General features: G+C 40.0%; 2 protein-coding genes across 3 annotated transcripts in view; one reads left to right on the forward strand and one right to left on the reverse strand.

The window, feature by feature from the left end:
- The window catches only part of ears2 (glutamyl-tRNA synthetase 2, mitochondrial), a 22,726-nt gene extending 8,342 nt beyond the window's left edge, over positions 1–14,384 (reverse strand). The window contains exons 1-6 of one of the 2 annotated variants that reach the window (XM_062033610.1): positions 14,045–14,384; positions 9,229–9,384; positions 8,976–9,165; positions 3,834–3,984; positions 2,919–3,240; positions 2,721–2,829 (exon numbers count right to left, since the gene is read on the reverse strand). In XM_062033610.1, coding sequence (XP_061889594.1) covers positions 2,721–2,829; positions 2,919–3,240; positions 3,834–3,984; positions 8,976–9,165; positions 9,229–9,384; positions 14,045–14,198 — 1,082 coding nt within the window. In that variant the 5' untranslated portion in view covers positions 14,199–14,384. Of the gene's footprint in view, positions 1–2,720; positions 2,830–2,918; positions 3,241–3,833; positions 3,985–8,975; positions 9,166–9,228; positions 9,385–14,008 lie in introns of both variants that reach the window. The other variant, XM_062033609.1, reaches the window with a different exon arrangement.
- The window catches only part of LOC133639917 (uncharacterized), a 105,956-nt gene continuing 99,215 nt past the window's right edge, over positions 13,923–20,663 (forward strand). The window contains exon 1 of the mRNA XM_062033608.1: positions 13,923–14,141. The gene's annotated coding sequence lies outside the window, so the exon portion shown is untranslated. The remainder of the gene's footprint in view (positions 14,142–20,663) is intronic.

The following is a 20,663-nucleotide window of genomic DNA, read 5'->3' on the forward strand; positions in this document are numbered from 1 at the left end:
GACAATTTGAGATATTACGTGCAGTATGCTCAATCATGGCAGAGAACTGCAGCCTTAAAGGTGTATACATAAATGACACCCCTCACATTTCAGCAACCATTGTCCTACAAAATATCTTCTTCTCAGGGCACAAAACTATAGAAATAAAACTTGGATATACTTTAGGAGTAGTCTGTGTACACCAGTATATATTTTCTATGCACTGAAAATGAGTCAACACAAGTGAGTAGCAGGATAATTGTGTCCTGTGTCTGCGTGAGTGCGTACTTTATCCCATTCCTGGGAAATTGGTCCTCATGGCAGTTTTCCAACTAACCCAAACACACCTCCAACGTAAGCTTCATTGTTGTCAAGACATACAACTACCGCAGCAACTCTGTTTGATTAGAGTATATAATGTCATGTTATGTTGACAACATTGATGTCAGACAGCCAGTCTGAAGGGGAGTAACACCGTATTTCTATACAAACTCTACACTGACTACTTTAAAGCAGGGGTCTTCAACATTTTCCATGCCAAGGACCCCCAAACTGAGGGAAAGATATAGCGGAGACCTCCTACTTACTTTATATAGCTGTAAATAATTGAGATGGTTTTAAATTGAACTGCTCCTAATTGTACCTTGTTATTGTGCTATGATGACCAAATAATAAAGTATAATGCTCCTAATCGCTAGCTGGCAGTTTACTCTGCTAGCTGGCAATTAGAGTGCTAAACTTAAATACTCACATGAATATAGAAATATAATTTTTTTTATTTTAAACCCAGGTACAGTGAGTAGGGTGACCACGCCACTGCCATTTCGAAACTACACTAGAATGTGTTGAATACATTTTAATGTGTATTTAAACACATTTAAATGTGTGGGAAAATTGCAAGGAGATATAAAAAAAACACATTAAAATTGAGTCTAATCAACCAAAAATGTAACGAGCCCCTGCAGTATCTCTGTGGACCCCCTGTTAACGACCTTTACTCAAAGGCATGGGTGTCAAACTCTGGCCCGCGGGCCAAAATTGGCCCGCCGTGTAATTTCACTTGGCCCTTGAGGCGATATCAAATTAACACTAGAGCTGGCCCGCCAATTATATACAGCGGCGGTGCCGCGGTTACACCGCATTCACCGCTAATTCTCATACTTGCCAACCCTCCCGGGAGACTCCCAAATTTCAGTGCCCCTCCCGAAAATCGTCACGACCGCTTTTCATCCAGTCCAACGAGTGCTGGCCCAGTCACATAATATGTGCGGCTTCTGCGCGCACACACACACACAAGTGAATGCAACGCATACTTGATCAACAGCGATACAGGATACACTGAGAGTGGCGTATAAACAACTTTAACACTGTTAGAAATATACGGCACACTGTGAACCCACACCAAACAAGAATGACAAACACATTTCGAGAGAACATCCGCACCGTAACACAACATAAACACAACAGAACAAATACCCAGAATCCTTTGCAGCACTAACTCTTCCGGGACGCTACAAGGTGTGTGTGTGGGTGGGTATGTGTGTGTGCGTGTGCGTGTGCGTGTGTGTGTGTGTGTGTGTGTGTGTGTGGTCCTGAATGGTTGGTTTATTCATTGTTATTTTATTTTCAAATGTATTAGCCTGTGGAAAAAGTTAATGTTGATATTTACCTCAGAAGGCTGCAAATACAAAAGAGGCATTCCATTTTTATTTAAATTGTATTTGATATGCCATTGATATTTTTTAATTATTATTATTATTATTATTTAAAACTCGATTTTGCATGTCACTATAAAGTTATATAAGCCTTGCTTGTTCAATATTCAATGCAAAACTTGTTTGGGTCCCTATTAAAAGGTTCATTTGTTCAACCTTGGCCCACGGCTTTGTTCAGTTTTAAATTTTGGCCCACTCTGTATTTGAGTTTGACACCCCTGCTCTAAGGTATACTCAAAGCTAATTTCTGTAGTATCGTCTCTTGAGAAGATATACTGTAATACAATGGTTGCTGAAATGTACTCCCTTCTATTGTATTGTACAAAGGATACAAAATACTAAATTATATAAGCAAATAAAGGTCTTTCTGGTGGCTTAAGTCAGGGGTTCTTAACCTTTTTTACCTCGGGGCCCAACTTTTCCACTACAGAGGGGCATGGGACCCACTCAAATATTAATACTGAGTGTTTTAATCGTATTCAATAATTATATCTGACCTACTGACAGTTTACAACCTTGTCAAATGATATGAAAGCATGTGTTACTCACAAAGATTATTCTCAAGTTTTAGGTCAGGCTGATTACAAAAATAAATACGAATCAACTATATCGCAAAAGAAAACTGATGAAAAATAAATGTATATACAATTACATAGTGCTAAAATAAATAGATTGTCACTAAATTAATACATAATAATGATATATATGTTTCTTAAATAAACTGTTAATAAAATTAAAGTGCAAATGAAAATACAGCTGCAACACTTTAATCATAATTTTTGCGCTTAAGAAACTTCTCTATGACTTCAGCTCCAGACTTCTTCTGTTGGTTTGATATTGTCATTACTGCCACTAGTGGTGGAAAAGTGTATTGCAACTGAGTACTGCTGCGGCCCATACGGACCACAGCAGAGAAACATTTTTGGCGGCCCTCGAAGTAAGTAACACGGTTTACAGTTAATAAAGTCAAAAACAATATTAGTAGTGATAAAAGCAACAATAACAATACCAAAAAAAGGGACTCACTTGTTGAACTCCGGAAGTTTGTCCAGGTCAAGAAGAGCAGAGTGCGTTGTGATCTTTGAGGGGTTAAACTCTGAAATAAGGTCGTCTATTTTCCGTCCCATCCGATTGGCTACCAGGAGGACAGGGAAGTTTTACCAGACGCTGCTTTTAGTGAATTACAAGCATACACGTTACTCACTGTACGCACTGATCACTCACTGCTGAATCCCGAGCCGCAGTTGGTGGTTATATCCAGCAGAGCCTCTGGCAGCACACCGTCTCTCTGGAATTTCTGGATGAATATGTCCCCCTGTCTTTTGGACAGTTTGCTGCCGTCCTTGTTGGTCAAGAGCGGCAGGTGTCCAAAAACGGGCGGTTGCCAACCGAGAGCGCGGTACATAAGGATGTGCTTAGAGGTGGAGATGAGCCATTCGGAGCCCCGCAGGACGTGACTGACCCTCATGTAGTGGTCGTCCACTATGTTGGCAAGGTGATAGGTAGGAAAACCGTCGGCTTTCATCATCACAGGGTCGCCCTCCACCTAGAGGGGAGATGATGGGAACAAATATGGGCACCAAAGAGAGCAAGCTCTGGTAAAATCAAGTCGCATGCCTCAGAAGACATCATGCTTGTCGTGTTTTGCTTTTTGCATTTTAGTTCAGGTGATGGCAGAGGAAACGTGTGATAATGACAGCCACAGAACAAACGATGGAGTTATTGTGACGCAGGAAAGCGGTTTTGTCAGAGCTGCTCAGCACGAATAGAACGTACACAACACTGGCAGCTCTGTTTAGTGATAATTTTTAGAGAATCGCCTCCCGTTGGTAGCTTACATTTTTTTGTTTATACAAATATTAACTTATTTTTACACTAATATAACTGTTAGATGTGTACTTATATCATTACCTGCACAGTTAATTAATGCTTTATGATATTGATAACTTGTTTTTCCATTCTTTTGTTATATCATGCCATAAATTTAACAGGATTCTTTTACCTGGATTTGACATGGATAGGATTTTCTGACCTTTCTAAAAGACTAAAATTAATTATACTCCAGATTGAAATGTGTAGTCAATGATTTACACACAAAATAAAACAAACCGAAGGCATTTAAATCTCACTTAGCGCTACCTGGGCCACCTCGTGACGGTTCCATCCAAAGATGAGATCCTGAAAGGCCTCCACCCCCTCCTCGAGTCGAAACCTGATCACATGAGGCGCACCCTGCACCAGCTTCTCCTGAACCTGCTCAGGCCGAAGGTGTCGACACCTGTTGTCATACCTGAAACGGAAAGTAAGACGAGGTGAAGGTTTTAATTAGTGTGGAAGGAACAGTGTTAATTTTGTTGACAACATTTTGTTGCCTAAGTCGGGGGTCAGCAACCCGCGGCTCTAGAACCACATGCAGCTCTTTAGCGGCGCCCTGGTGGCTCCATGGAGCTTTTTCAAAAATGTATGGAAATGGAAAAAAAATGGGGTGAAAAATATGTTTTTTGTTGTAATATGGTTTCTGTAGGAGGACAAACACGACACAAACCTCCCTAATTGTTAGAAAGCCCACTGTTTAATATGTTTGTGTTTATGCTTCACTGATGAGAGTATTTGGCAAGCGCCGTTTTGTCCTACTAATTTCAGCGGCCCTTGAACTCACCGTTGTGTGGACTGTGACTCAACAGTTTGTTTACATGTATAACTTTCTCCGACGCTGCCACAGAAAGACGTGTTTTATGCCAATCCTTCTTTGTCTCACTTTGTCCACCAAACGTTTTATACTGTGCGTAAATGCACAAAGGTGAGCTTTGTTGATGTTATTGACTTTTTGGATTGCTAATCAGGAATATTTGATCAGTGCATGACTGCAAGCTAATCAATGCTCACAATGCTATTTAGGCTAGCTTTATGTACATAATGCATAATTATGCCTCGTTTGTAGGCACGGTATATTTGAGCTCATTTAATTTCCTTTAATTATGTCCTTTGTGTATTTAGTTTATTTTTCCATGTTTCATGACACATTATCTGTGTGTAATATTGGCTGCATTTCTGATAGTTGTTTGTGTGCCATGTTGTTCCAGACCACAGCAAACGTTACCCAGCTTGCAAAGATTGTAATAAATAAATGATAAATGATAAATGGGTTATACTTGTATAGCGCTTTTCTACCTTCAAGGTACTCAAAGCGCTTTGACAGTATTTCCACATTTACCCATTCACACACACATTCACACACTGATGGCGGGAGCTGCCATGCAAGGCGCTAACCAGCAGCCATCAGAGGCAAAGGGTGAAGTGTCTTGCCCAAGGACACAACGGACGTGACTAGGAAGGTAGAAGGTGGGAATTGAACCCCAGTAACCAGCAACACTCCGATTGCTGGCACAGCCACTCTACCAACTTCGCCACGCCGTCCCTACCATTAGAAGAAGACAGCCAGCCGTTTCCTTTAACCTGTACACACACATCTATACCTTTGGCCATTCTAAGATAGTCATTTCTAGGAAATATCTCACACTGATACGTTTTACTAATGTTTTCCAATGTTGTAAAAATGTGTAGAATAAACATTACATTTCAACACTTCTGTCAACAAAGATTTGCGTCAGCCTGCGGCATAGTCATTTTGATAGTAGGCTAATATAACTAATATAGACACTTACATCATGTGTTGTCTTCGTTATAACACTTATATAAGACTTTTAAAGTCATTTTGATAGTAGGCTAATACAACTAATATGGACACTTACATTATGTGTTGTCTTCATTATAACACTTATATAAATATTTTTGTTTTTTGCGGCTCCAGACCAACTACTTTTTTGTATTTGTGGTCCAATATGGCTTTTTCAACATTTTGGGTTGCAGACCCCTGGTCTAAGTTATCGTCAACCATTTATTTTCCTTCGACTAAAATAAGATGACAGTTAATCAAAACAAACGTTGACTAAAACAACGATGAAATTAATTGACGATTTAGTCACTTAATAAAAATGAAACGAAAATGTTGACAGAGACAAAATCCGATCATATTTCCTTGCATCTATAGGTTGATGGGACAAGTTAGGAATCTATCTAATCACAGCTGCATGTGGGAGGGGATCCAATCAGAACTACTGTCTTTGTTTCACCAGGAAAAACAAGTCTGTATTGTTAGACACATCACTACAATGTCTGCTACACCTGGAAGAAAGAGAAGAAAATAAATATGGACGCACTTCACCTTTGCCGTGGTAGACAACAAGACAAGGCCCGATTTTCTCCGGATAAAATACAACTAACTTGAAGCGCCGTCTGCAGGCAAATTATCAGGACAAGCTAATATTTTGAAATTAGTCATACTGTACTGAACATCTCCTACTATAATTTCCGGACTATAAGACGCTACTTTTTTCCTACAATTTGAATCCTGTGGCATATAAGAAGTTGCGGCTAATTTATGGAATTTTCTTCGCGAGCAGCCATAGTAAAAACAAGCAAATACACTGAGAAAGTGTTTTATAGTTTGTGCTATGGTGCCATCTTTTGGACGAGTTTGCTACTGTAGGTGCTGCAGTGTCCTTCCAGTTAGTGCTTTCTACCGGAAGTAGAGTGTCGCTAAGTCTTCTAGCCATCCATAGTGTTCCCACTTATATGGATTCTTCATGTATAGCGCCAAGCTATGTTTGTAAGTTTTACAATATAACAAAAACTGTTTATACTTACTAAACCATCTCATGTGTGATGTCAGTAGGAGTGTTTTTATGCATATTTGTATGTGCTATCGTAATGCTAGCTAATATGCTAACATGTGTACAAGTGTCTGTGTTAGTAATATTAGCTTACAAAGACATTCTTTTTTAATTGTTTCAGTTTCACAAATTCCTCAGTAAATTCACCGAAACGTCAAAGTGGAGTTAGTGAGTCTATTTAGCTGATTGGAGAGGTAGCTACCGCAGCTAGTGGGTTCATGGCGATGACATGACGTGTTACAGGCACCGTTTGGAAACAATTAAGGTGTGTAAATAAACATTTACAGAATCTTTCTGTGTAAATAACTAATTTTACAACGTGTATTTCTGCGGCTTATAGTCTGAAGCGACTAATATATGGAACAATATTTTTTCCCCCTAAAAGTTTGTAGGTGCGGCTAATATAACTGTGCGCTTTATTGTCCAGTAAATACAATACTATTTAGGATGGTAGAGCAGGAGCAAAACCGCTCACTCTACTACTACTTTTGTAGTACACCATGGGCCAGCTTGCCCGCCAATTTATTAAGCAAGATACACGTACAGTAAATTATGTTGGATATCTTCAGCACACTGTTCAGCTAATAATTTCACAAAAGCCCAGATTTGTCATTTTTCAAGCTAACACACGATGGCAGACATACATACATACATACTCAGTGTAGTTATACACAATATAGAATAAGTGTGTTTCTTCATATGACCATTGTAGTCATGTTATTCAACCTTTTTTTTTTTAATGCTTAATTTCAGCTAAAATAACACAAAGTAAGGTTAGTGTGAAATGTACTTATTGATATATTCATGGAGTGCAGGTCTCGTTATATTTGCTCTGCAATAACCCTAAAAAAGTGGTTTCAGGGCAACTTCATATTTATATTTTAGTCGACAAAATATAGGTTCCAGCCACACTCGTGACCCCAAAGGGACAAGTGGTAGGAAATGGATGGATAGAAATTTACTGTAATTTTAGTCCACTAAAATGTTGAATAATTTAGTCGACTAAAAATATACTAAAACCAAATCAATTTAGATCAGTGTTTTTCAACCTTTTTCGAGCCAAGGCACATTTTTTTCATTGAAAAAAATCCAGGGGGACACTATCCCACACGTCGCCATTGTTGTGCGCCAAACTTGTCACTTATTAGTTCACTTATTAGCAATGTAGGCTTAATAATACACCAAAAGAAAGGTTAGTCTTTTTCTGCCTTTTATTCCCGCTCTTACTTTTTCCACTTCTAGGTGTCCAACACACAACACATGTCATCATATCCTGTGTCCCCCCGCCCTTAAGTTCCCCTTACAATGAAAAGACTCGTCCATGCCTTCATCTCCTCCAGGCTTGATTACTGCAACGCACTTCTCGTCAGGGTCCCCAAAAAGAGCATCAAAAAGCTCCAGTACATTCAAAACAGCGCAGTGAGGATCCTGACGAGAGTGCGCAAGCGTGATCATATCACACCTATCCTCAAATCACTCCACTGGCTCCCTATCGCATCCCGGACCCAATTTAAGATCAACCTGCTCACTCACCAATGCACCTACGGCAACGCCCCCTCCTACCTCAAGGACCTAGTTTCCCCTCAAGCCCCTACCCGCAGCCTCCGCTCCTCAAACACTAACCTCCTCAAACCCATCAGGACAAAGCTACAATCAATGGGCCGCCGGGCTTTCTGCTCGACCGCTCCCGAAGTTTGGAACGCTCTCCCCGACCATCTTAGAGCACCACAGTTGGTCGACCATTTTAAGAAGGGACTAAAAACCCACCTTTTTAGCACAGCTTTTATCTAATTTCTCTGCTTTCTTGTTTTTAAATGCACTGCTTGCTTATCTGTTTTTTTATCCAGTGCTTTCAGGCTCTTATTTCTACTTTTATCTATGTTTCTGTTTTATCTAGTGTGTATCATGATTAATTTCTATTTTAATGTTTTTATTTTTTTTTATTATATATTCTTACTTTCTATTTTTATTTTTAATACTTTGTAGCACTTTGAAATTTTAACAAATGTAAAGTGCGTAACAAATGCAATTCATTATTATTATTATTATTATTAAAATGGTTCCTGTGACCCGAGTAACCAATACATGACAGACACCACCAGCAGAAAATGTTAAAAACGAAACTCAACAGCCTATATTGACAATATAAAGTCGTTCTCATCAAATACCTGACGCAATTGTTCGATATGACTTCAAACCATAACCATATTAACTCTCTTGTCTCAAAGTAGGCTTACAAAGCAATGCTGCCACCTACTGGTACGGAAGAGAATTACATGGTTACTCTGCTGATCTCCAGACAGCACAGACACTCTACAACGGCACATTGTTTGCCGATTATAATAATTGGTTTGCAAAAATATTTTTCCGACCAATTAGGTGAAATTGCATCATTTCCCACGGCACACCAGACAATATCTCACGGTACACTAGTGTGTCGCGGCACAGTGGTTGAAAAACACTGATTTAGATGACGAAAAGTATGACTACAACTAAAAAACATTTTCGTCAAAAGACTATGACTAAAACTCAATTAAAAAACTGTTACCTTGGAGTCTGTCCCGTCCTCAAAGATTCCTTTTTGAGCAGCTCCAGTCTCTGGGAGCTGCAGAAACAGTAGTAGGCATGGCCACTTTCAACAAGCTGAGACGCCGTCTGTTTGTAAAGGTCCAGTCTCTTTGACTGGAAATAGGGACCCGCTGGCCCGCCTTGGCCTGGACTCTCATCTGGAGGTATACCTGTGGAGGCAGATTTCATATTAATGAATTACTTTTGATGAGTGTGGACCACGTGTGTCCTACCTGCCCACTCTAGCATCTCCTCAATGGCCTCTGCAGCTCCTGGCACCAGCCTGTTTTGATCAGTGTCCTCCAAGCGCAGGATGAAGGAGCCCCTGTACTTCTTGGCAAAGATGTAATTGTAGAGTGCAGTTCGGAGACCACCCAGGTGCAAGAAACCTGCAGCAGCATGAGATTAAAGTACTTTAATCCAGACACTGTATGGCCAAAGGCACTGAGACACCTACATGAAGTAGGTACATGACAATGGGCCGCTGACCTATTTATCTCTATTGCACATTGCTTGCGATGTGTGTCATTACGTTCTGCTTGGGGGGGGTTATTTTGGGACTAATTGAAGAGCACAGAAGTTTAGGACGTAGTTCAAATTTCCCAGAAGTGTCTTGACTTTGAAATTTCCTCATCTGTCCAGGGTGTACCCCGTCTTCCGCCCGAAAGGGACAAGCGGTAGAAAATGGATGGATGGATGGATTTCGAAAAGTGCAAGAAATCAACACGCAATCTTTTACATCTCAACATCATACAAAATTATACCCAAAGGTAAGTTTCAATATCTTTACTTATAGTTGTATTTGTTTGTATACATATTACCCCGTATAATCTTGAAATATGAAGTCGATGTGTCTATCCAAGGCTGCAGTCATGAAAATCCACAAAATTTGCTTAACATTTTTATCCAGAAAAACTCCACTATGGTCAGATAGTATCACATTAATGCACAATTATTTGCTCTTTTTTAACCATTCACAGTTTGTATTCAAGTTGGTATGTCTATAATGTAACAGGGTTTCCCACACATTCATTTATTTGCCGCGGCCCGCCACGAAAGAATTACGTCCACCACAAATAAAAATTGTTTTTAAAAACTTAAAATTTTAAAAAATTAAAAAATTATTATCATTATTTATTTTTTTTGTCCTCTCCAGCTTCTCAGGCAAATCATATAGTTGATGTAGATGCCCATATAGGCTGTTCAGATTTACTTTACAAAAGAGAAGTGTAGGATACTTCTCTTGTTGCCTTATTTGTATTTGACTTTATTAAATGTATTTATATTAGAAACACAACATGTGTATATAACAAAGGGTGCAAAGTCTGCAGGCAGTAGGAAACACATGGTTAAGTGTAGGGAGTAAAACTGATGGCAGTCTAAAGTTCAAGATTTTTGGAGCTCTTTGTTCAGTGGATCAGATGTTTGATGAAGCTCTGTGTCTATCTACCACCACTACTGTTTTCTGTTTATTTGTTACTGACTGTGGCAGGACACCTCTGCCTCTGTTTCACTTTATGTTGCTGGTAAATAATATGGTTGTAGTAGTAGGCTAAAGTTAAATTATTTAGTATGCACTAATTAAAGGGGCAGAGCTTTGAGACATTTTAGCTTTTATATTTTATAAGATATATTTTTTGTAAGAACCACAATTAATAAATATATTTCAGTGAATAACGTATTGTTCAAATCTGTATATAAATATGTACATAAAGTGTTGTAATTATACATTTTATTAGCCTTTTTAGAGAAAATCAAATCATTGTAGTGAATTATGCAAATTACTCGATGATGTCATGGTGACCACGCCCATAGCCACGCCCCCACCGCCACAGGTATCTTGGCAGTTTATGGGAAACACTGTGTAAGTATGCTCCTGCTGCTGATGCCATCTGTAATGACAACACTGCATGAAATTAATTGATTGATCATTTTATTGGACACCTTTAATGTTGCATTCGGGTTGCATGTCTGCGATGGTTGTGTCCTCAGACAGTGGCGTGACGGGAATCGGTAGATTAATTCCATTCATCCATCCATTTTCTACTGCTTGTCCCTTTCGGGGTCGCGAGGGGTGCTGGAGCCTATTCCAGTTGCATTCGGGTGGAAGGCGGGGTACACCCTGGACAAGTCGCCACCTCATCGCAGGGCCAACACAGATAGAAAGACAACATTCACACTCACATTCACACACTAGGGACAATTTAGTGTTGCCAATCAACCTATCCTCAGGTGCATGTCTTTGGAGGTGGGAGGAAGCCGGAGTGCCCGGAGGGAACCCACGCAGTCACGAGGAGAACATGCAAACTCCACACAGAAAGAGCCCAAGCCCAGGATTGAACCCAGGACCTTCGTATTGTGAGGCACACTTACTAACCCCTGTGTCAACGTGTTGCCCGGCAGATTAATTAATTCTATTTAATGAAAATAGATTGTTTTTAGATTAATTTATTTTTTATCATCTGTCAAAAATTCCAGGAAAATATGGAAGTTAGAGAAATGTTTCTGTTAATTTTAAGATCACTAAATAACTTAACTGAATAAATAAATGAATTAATTCACCAAGATTTAATTTTTTTTTCATTGGGTGGTTTTCTTTGAGTTGCTAAACTTAACCATCTGTGTTTTTATTTATTTATGCATTTATGACAAATAAGGGAGCTTTGATGTTTTGAAGTTGCATTCACCCATCCATTCATTTTCCAAAATACAGAATAGAATGGAATAAAAAGTACTTTATTGATCCCTGGGGGAAATTCAGCAATATAGGTCACACATTTCGCTAATGCAGGGGTGTCAAACGTATCTATTCGTATCTATCCGGCCTGCGTGATGAGTTTGCCAAGTATTAAAATGAGCTGCATTTTTTTGGAATGAAAGAAACTGCTGTTGAAAATGTGTCCACTGGATGTCACAATAGCAATTCTGTTAGGACTGGCAAGAGGTGCAAAGTAAAGCCCTCGGCCCAAATTAAACTTAAAACCTGTCGTTTTATGTCATCTGCTTCGAACTAGGGCTGAAACTAACGATTAATTTGATAATCGATTAATCTGTCGATTGTTACTTCGATTAATAATCGGATAAAAGAGACAAACTACATTTCTATCCTTTCCAGTATTTTATTGGGAAAAAAACAGCATACTGGCACCATACTTATTTTGATTATTGTTTCTCAGCTGTTTGTACATGTTGCAGTTTATAAATAAAGGTTTATAAAAATAAAAAAATACAATTTTAAAAAATAAATAAATAAATAAATTGCCTCTGCTCATGCGCATAGCATAGATCCAACGAATCGATGACTAAATTAATCGCCAACTATTTTTATAATCAATTTTAATCGATTAGTTGTTGCAGCCCTACTTCGAACGCATCGTTATTTGGCACCCTTACTCCCCCATAATGTCTCTGTCAAAAACGAGACAACATAACCCTTTTGAACAGTTTTTACCTCCGTTTCGTACAGTTTGTTGAGTTAGCACTGGATTGATACCTGGAAATGACAAAGGAGATATTTGACACCTCGAAGAGTTTACATGTCGTGTTTTTTGTTCAATCCCATAAAGACTGTGATTTAAAGTTTAATCCTGGCTTTGTAGATAGTCTAAGATCATTGTGTTCTTCATTGTGTTTTTGAAACTGCACCGATTTCCTCAGGATTTTCAACAAACTTTAAGTGTTTTGTCCAGAGGATTATTTGTAGGGCTGCAACTAACAGCTAATTTGATAATCGATTAATAATCGGATAAAAGAGACAAACTACCTTTCTATCCTTTCCAGTATTTTATTGGAAAAAAACAGCATACTGGCGCCATGTTCTTTCAACTTGCCAAATAAAACAAGGAAAATGTTACAAAAATGCACACTTTTGACACCCCTGCTATAGATAATAAAAAATTTAATCTGATAAATCTATGGATAAAAAGCAGAGCCTGGCGACGCATGCACGTTTATCATAACTCTCTCGCTCTCTGTCTCTGCCCCTCCCTCACCAATGCTGCTGCGCGCACAATTTGTTTTGTTTTTAACCCCTTCTTAACCCTGAACGTACATTGAAAATACACGCAACCATAACTCAAAATGCCGGACATTTGAGGCATTTAAGAAACACAGCCCGGACAGCCCCGCAAAAGAGGACATGTCCGGTGAAAAGAGGACGTATGGTCAGTCTATCGTAGCCCGTTAGCTGCTAGCATGCTATCAGTGATCGGTTTCACCTGACATGTCCTCTTTTGCGGAGCTGTCAGGGCGGAGTTTCTTAAATGCCTCAAATGTCCTGCATTTTGAGTATTGTTTACACACTGTGCAGTACGCTACTTAATATGTCAGTGTGGAAACTCGTTCGGTACACCTCCGCACCGAACCGAAACCCCCGTACCGAAACGGTTCGATACAAATACACGTACCGTTACACACCTATTATTTGTATTATTGTTTCTCAGCTGTTTGTAAATGCTGCAGTTTATAAATAAAGGTTAAAAAAATAAATAAATAAATACATTTAAAATGTTTTAAAAAAACATGACTAAATTAATCGCCAACTAATTTTATAATCGATTTTAATCGATTTAATCGATTAGTTGTCACAGCCCTAATTATTTGTGATGCGTACTTTTTCATAATGTGCTTGATCTATTTTTGGCCACAGTAAAACAAAGAAAACAACCTGGAGTTGTCTTTATTTTTAAGTTATCATGCCATGATTTTACCATTCCCGCATGCGGCCCCTGAGCAAAAATGAGTTTGACACCCCTGCTCTAATGTCTTAATGGATCATTCAAGACATCAAACTTCCAAAATTGGTAGTTCCCTTAATATTTGACCTATCACAATGGTTCGAGTACAATCGGACAGTGTTTTCCAATGTCTTTGCAACGGTATTGATTGCTTTTTTTGTGTGTCACGTGCCTACACGCAGGAAGTGAAAGTATGGAGCAGCAGCACTATTCCAGGGGAGCTTACATATGTTGTTGTTGTGTGCACCTCAGTTAAAAAGAACATAAGCGTCCTCACCCGTCGGGCTTGGGGCAAACCTGACCCGCACCTCACCCGCAGCCATGGTGGAGCAGCGTCTGACGAAGTCCGAGTCGCGGTGGCATGTAATCCGTACTCTTCTGGCGGCAGCAGCACGAACATAACCCCGCAGGTTGGTCACGTTGTAGTTAAAGTAACACCGACAGCTTCTGAGCCACGACCCTGACATGATTAACCACCAAGTACGCTGGATTTGTGTTTTTTAACCTAGCTAGACGAACAGTTACCTAACTAATGTGGTTATAATACGCGTCATTTTCTTTTAGAAAAATATTCAAATAAAGCATTACATCGACTATAAACATAACATTTCTCTATTGTCATGTCAAACTATTTGATACCGGATACGCAGAGGGAATATTAGCATGCGATTGGATAACGTTCTTATTCGACAACAATACAACACATTTTGTTTGGACACTGCCACCTAGCGGTTAAATGAATAATGTCACCCCATAACCCTGGGGGGTTTGGGGTCCGGACTCTCTGCGATTATCGGCTGTGCAAGTCGGGAGATTGACGGTTGGCAAACGCTGGACTGTGAATGGGCAAGAGATGGCAGGCGCAAGTGACGGATCAGGAAGTGAGATGGGAGGAATTGAAGCAGATGGCGGGAGGGGAGATGACTGGAATCTGGTAGGGGAAAAAAACAAGAGAAAGCGTAAAAAACAGAAAAAGCAAGCGGATAGAGTCAACTTAGAAGGAACGGATAGTGAGGGAAGTGGTACACCAATAGCAAGTCAGAGTGAGGAATATAAAATTATCATCAAACTTTCTCAAGACGGTGCGTCGTTCGGTGAGTGGAACCCAATTCTGTTGACAAAAGCGATACATAAGTTTATAGGTGAAGTAAAGAATGCCAAAGTGTTGCGGAATGGTTCATTGTTGATATTCTGTAAAAATAGTATGCAACAAGGAAAGGCCATAAGACTGGACAAGATTGATGGTAAAAAAATGCAGTGCTCAATACCTGAGGATAGGAAGAAGTCGACTAGGGGAGTCATTTCAGGTATACCTACGGTTGTGTCAGTTGACCAGATTAAAGATAATGTGGTGGGTGCAAAGGTTTTGGAAGCCAGGCGGCTGAAAGCGACCAGAAATGGAGAGAAGTGTGATAGCTTGTCAGTGTTGATTACATTTGATGAGCCCAAGTTGCCGAGCAAAGTTTATATAGGATATATGAGCTATGAGGTGAGACCATATGTTCCGCCACCACTGCGATGCTTTAAATGTCAAAAGTATGGTCATGTAGCAGCAATTTGCAAAGGCAAGCAAAGATGCGGTAGATGTGCAGGTGAGCATGAGTACGGTAAATGTGAAGTAGGGGCTAAGCTAAAATGTTGCAACTGTGGAGGAGAGCATACTTCTGCGTATCGAGGGTGTGAAATGAGCAAAAAAGCGGCTGAGGTACAGAGAGTCAAAAGCTCCCAGGGAATTTCATATGCAGAGGCGGTGAAGAAAGTAAAGCAAGCAGACGCCCCTAAACCAGTGGCAGAAGAAACAACACAGCACAGTGACAGCAGACCTTGTGGAGGATGTGCTAAGCCAGACATAAAGGAGGATATGCTGAGTGTAGGCAAGAATGAATTTGTACTGTTTATGGTTGAGGTGATCAACTGTTCAGCACAAACAAGCAGGAAAACTGAAAAGATTAAGATCATTGTGAGAGCAGCTGAGAAATATCTTGGACTGGAGGGGATAAGCTGGGAAGCAGTAGAGGACATGTTAGCTAGAGAAACACCTAACTCTCAGACATGGGCTGGTGGATCTTCATGTTCTTAATTATTTTACAGTGGAATGCAAGGAGTCTTACCTCTAACGGACAGGAATTTAAAAAATTTGTGTCAAATTTGTCAGACAAACCGCATGTAATATGTATCCAAGAGACATGGTTAAAACCACAATGGGATTTTGTTATGTATGGCTACACTGCAATAAGGAATGATAGGGAAACTGGGAATGGTGGAGGAGTGGCAACATTTGTGAGGAATGGGTTGAGCTATAGTTTAGTCAAGATAGGAAAGGAGCAAGAATCTATTGTAATCAAGGTATGGACAGAAAAGAGTAGCATTACAATAGTAAATTACTATAACCCATGTAATAGACTAAGTACTGATATATTGAATGATGCAAGTGGGCCGACACAAGGGAAGGTAATATGGTTAGGGGACTTTAATGCGCACAGCACATTATGGGGGAGCAATAATACAGATGCAAATGGGTCAATAATAGAGGAGTTTATAGATGATATGGGTTTGGTGTGTATCAATGATGGAAGAGGTACAAGGTATAATAGCTCACAGAATACAGAGAGTGTAATAGATCTAACGCTCACATCCACTATAATTGCAGGTGTTAGTACTTGGGAAGTATTGAATCAGTCAACAGTAGGAAGTGATCATTATCCAATAATGGTCAAGATTGGAATAGAAATACATCAAGAGGGGGGAGCAAGGACACCAAGGTGGAGGTTGGATAAGGCAGATTGGGGTGCATTCCAAAAAATAAGTGAAGGCAGGTGTGTAGAGCTACTGGGAGAGAATATAACAAATATAGAAGAAATGAATGGAAAATTGGTAACGGCAATGATACAGACAGCAGAAGAAACTATTTCAAAGAGTAGAGGAAGCAAGCGGAAAAAGAGTGTGCCATGGTGGGAGGACAATTGTAGCAAAGCAATAAAAATGAGAAATAGAGCATTCAGACAGTTGAAAGTTCACCACACGCTAGACACATTGATACAATACAAAAGAGCACAGGCAGTAGTTCGGAAAACAATAAGATCAGCAAAACGGACATACTGGAGACAATACTGCAATAAAATTGGGAGAGAAACACAGCTGGCAGAAGTGTGGGGAACGATTAGGAAAATGAGCGGCATAAAAAGTAACTTTGAGATACCAGTGATGCATAGCAATAATACAACAGCAATAAGTACTGTAGAAAAGGCAGAACTCCTAGCAAAGACATTTGTGAAGGTTCACAGCTCAGAAAATTTATCTGTTAAAGCTAAGCAGTGTAGAGACAACACCCTTGCACAAAATATAGGAGGTACAGAAAGAAGAAGCATATTGTCAGGAGAAGACCTGGACTTACCGTTTACTCTATTTGAGCTGAGGAGAGCAGTTTTAAACGCACGACAAACTTCACCAGGGAAAGATGGTGTATGCTACAGTATGTTAGCTCATATGACGGATAGTGCACTTGAAGCAGTGTTAAGGCTATTTAATAACATATGGGACACAGGTAAACTCCCGTCGACATGGAAGCAATCAGTTATAGTACCAATATTAAAACCAGGTAAAGACTCATCAAATCCCTCTAGCTATAGACCCATTGCTTTAACATCACATTTAGGGAAAACTATGGAACGGTTGGTGACAGAGAGACTGTCACATTTTCTTGAGAGTAGAAACCTTCTCTCAAACTATCAAAGTGGATTTCGCAGGGGAAGAGGGACAATGGATAGTGTCTTATGTTTAGAGTCAGAAATTAGGAAAGCCCAGACCAACAGAGAAATGGTGGTGGCGGTAATGTTTGATGTTGAGAAAGCATACGATATGTTATGGAAGGAGGGACTACTTATCAAACTCAAAAAATTAGGTGTAAATGGAAAACTGTACAACTGGGTGTTAGATTTTATGGTTGGAAGAACAATAGAAGTGAAAGTGGGTACAGAATATTCTAAAATATATCAAGTTGAGAATGGAATACCACAGGGAAGTGTCTGCAGTCCAATCCTGTTTAATGTCATGATCAATGATATTTTTGAGCAAGTGGAGCGAGGTATAGGGAAGTCATTGTATGCGGATGACGGGGCATTATGGATAAGGGGGCGGAATCTTGCATATATTCAGAAGAAATTGCAGGCAGCAATTAGGACGGTGGAGCAGTGGGCAGATGAATGGGGTTTTAAGTTTTCTATCGCAAAGACGCAAGGGATTTGCTTCTCTAGACGTCACAAAGAGGTTTCCTTGAAAATATATGGTCAAAAAATTGAGCAGGTTAGTGTCGTTAGACTGCTTGGAATGTGGATGGATGAAAAGCTGACTTGGCGGCAGCATATTGACAAAGTGAGGGATAAATGTAAAAGAGTCAACAATCTCTTAAGATGCCTTTCAGGAAGACACTGGGGTGCAACTAGAGCGTCACTGCTGAATATATATCAGGCCATCATGAGAGCAACGCTAGACTATGGGGGCATAGGCTATCTAGCAGCAGCAGACAGCCACCTGAAAAAGCTGGATGTGCAGCAGACACAGGGTCTGAGAATATGCAGTGGGGCATTTAAATCCTCTCCAGTAGCAGCCATACAGGTAGAAATGGGGGAACAACCATTAGGGATCAGGAGACTGAAACTGCTGTTAGCGTACTGGGTCAATCTCCAAGGGCATAGTGTTTCACATCCTGCTAAAGCCATCCTAGAGGACTGTTGGGAGCATAATGAGTCACATTTTATGAGTTTTGGGTGGATAGGAAATGTAAAGGCAGTACAAGCCGGTTTAGGTCATATTCTATTCAGTCCGACAGTCCCATACTCATGTACTCCTCCCTGGTTGTTCATAGAACCGACAATACATTTTGAAATACAGCAACAATTAAAGAAAAGGAATAGGCAGGCTTCTGCGGGAGGGGTAGCCGAAGGCTATTTGGAAAAACATTTCTCAGACAAAACGCTGATTTTTACTGATGGGTCAAAAGACCCTGATACTGGAAGAACAGGAGCTGCAGTTTTCATTCCACAATACAAGATACACATCAAGAAAAGAACCACAGACCATCTATCAGTATTCACAGTTGAGCTTGCAGCTATCATTTTAGGGTTGGAATGGATAGAAGGAAATAACCATAAAAATACACTAATAGCATCAGACAGTTGGGCAGCACTTACAAGCATCAAAACCATGAAGTCATGTAGGCAAGATCTCATTTTCAAAATACATAATCAACTGCACAGAATGAATAAGAGGGGATTAGCTGTTTGCTTCATCTGGGTTCCTGCCCATGTAGGGATAGAAGGGAATGAGGGAGTGGATATTCTGGCCAAACAATCACTCAGATCACACACTGTAGATATGGACATACCGTTATGTAGGGAAGAAGGTAAATCAATAATCAAGAAACATGTGGGTAAAGTGTGGCAAGAATATTGGGACATCCAAGACACGGGAAGACACCTTTACAACATACAGAAACACGTTGGGTTGGGAAGGAGGAGGGGCAGGAGCCGGAGGGAAGAAGCAGTGATCACACGACTTAGGATAGGGCACACAGGACTGAATAGTTCACTACACAGGATAGGAAAACACCCTGATGGCAGATGTGACCAATGTGGGCAGGATGAAAGTGTCCAGCATGTGTTGTTAGAATGTAGAGGGTATGAGGAGGAAAGGAGGACGCTAACAGCAGCGGCAGAGGAATCCAGGATAATATTAAGTGTTGGGAACCTGCTAGGAGCAGAGGCAGAAGCTATGCTCAAGCATCTTATGGCATATCTGATAGACACAGGCCTAATGGAGAGGATTTAAGTTCCCTATTTAGTTGTTTTGTTTCTTTATTTCTTTATTTTATTTTTTTTATTTTCTTTATTTTTCTTATTATTTATTTTGTTAATTATTATTTGTATTTATTTTGAATCCCAATTTACAGTCCCACACTCCAGTCCAGTAGGTGGCGGTAATGCACCTTTGTTGGTTTGCCAACCGCCAATAAACTCCATAGAAGAAGAAGATAACCCTGGGGGGGAAGCTGAATAGAAAGACCCAGTTTGCACAAAAACTGGTGTATGACGTTCTTCTTCCTACTCATTTTTAAACATGTTGATTTGTGTTTGTGTAATGTAAGTGTGATCATGATGTTGTTCAATGTAGCTTTGTTTAGCGGCCGGTCGAAAATAAGATAAACATGTATGTTAAGTTAAGAGTTTAAGTACCAATGATTGTCACACACACACTATAGGTGTGGTGAAAGTATTTTCTGCATTTGACCCATCACCCTTTTTTTAATTTTTTGTCCTGTCCAGCTTCTCAGGCAAATCATATAGTTGATATAGATGCCCATATCGGCTGTTCAGATTTACTTTACAAAAGAGAAGTGTGAGCAATGTTCCTTCTCATTTTTCATGTGTGTGAGCAAACGCAAAAACTCCCTGAGCATTCAGTGCAGCCCATGTGAGCAACATCAGACGTGCACACTGTGGCTACACCAGCAGCACACCTGTCCCAAACCTGACTAAATAACAAGTTACATCTCCATCCATGCCATCCATCCATTTTTTCTACCGCTTGTCCCTTTCGGGGTCGCTGGAGCCTATCTCAGCTGCATTCTGGCGGAAGGCGGGGTACACCCTGGACAAGTCCCCACCTCATCGCAGGGCCAACACCGATAGACAGACAACATTCTCTTATTATTATAATAAAATGACAGCAGTCATTTCCATGAGATGATTTTCTAATATAAGTGTTTAGGCCCACTTACAATGACAATAACAACAAATATTGTTTTTCATGAACTGTGTACTTGTATTGTTTGTCTGGGTGGAGGTCCTGCTTTGGAAATAATTTGTACCCCTTTCAGACATTGCATTTAGTTCCCATTAAAACATTCACATGTTGCACAATGAGATGTAAGCAGG

The sequence above is a fragment of the Entelurus aequoreus genome, linkage group LG22 (genome assembly GCF_033978785.1).
Source record: "Entelurus aequoreus isolate RoL-2023_Sb linkage group LG22, RoL_Eaeq_v1.1, whole genome shotgun sequence".
Classification (NCBI taxonomy): domain Eukaryota; kingdom Metazoa; phylum Chordata; class Actinopteri; order Syngnathiformes; family Syngnathidae; genus Entelurus; species Entelurus aequoreus.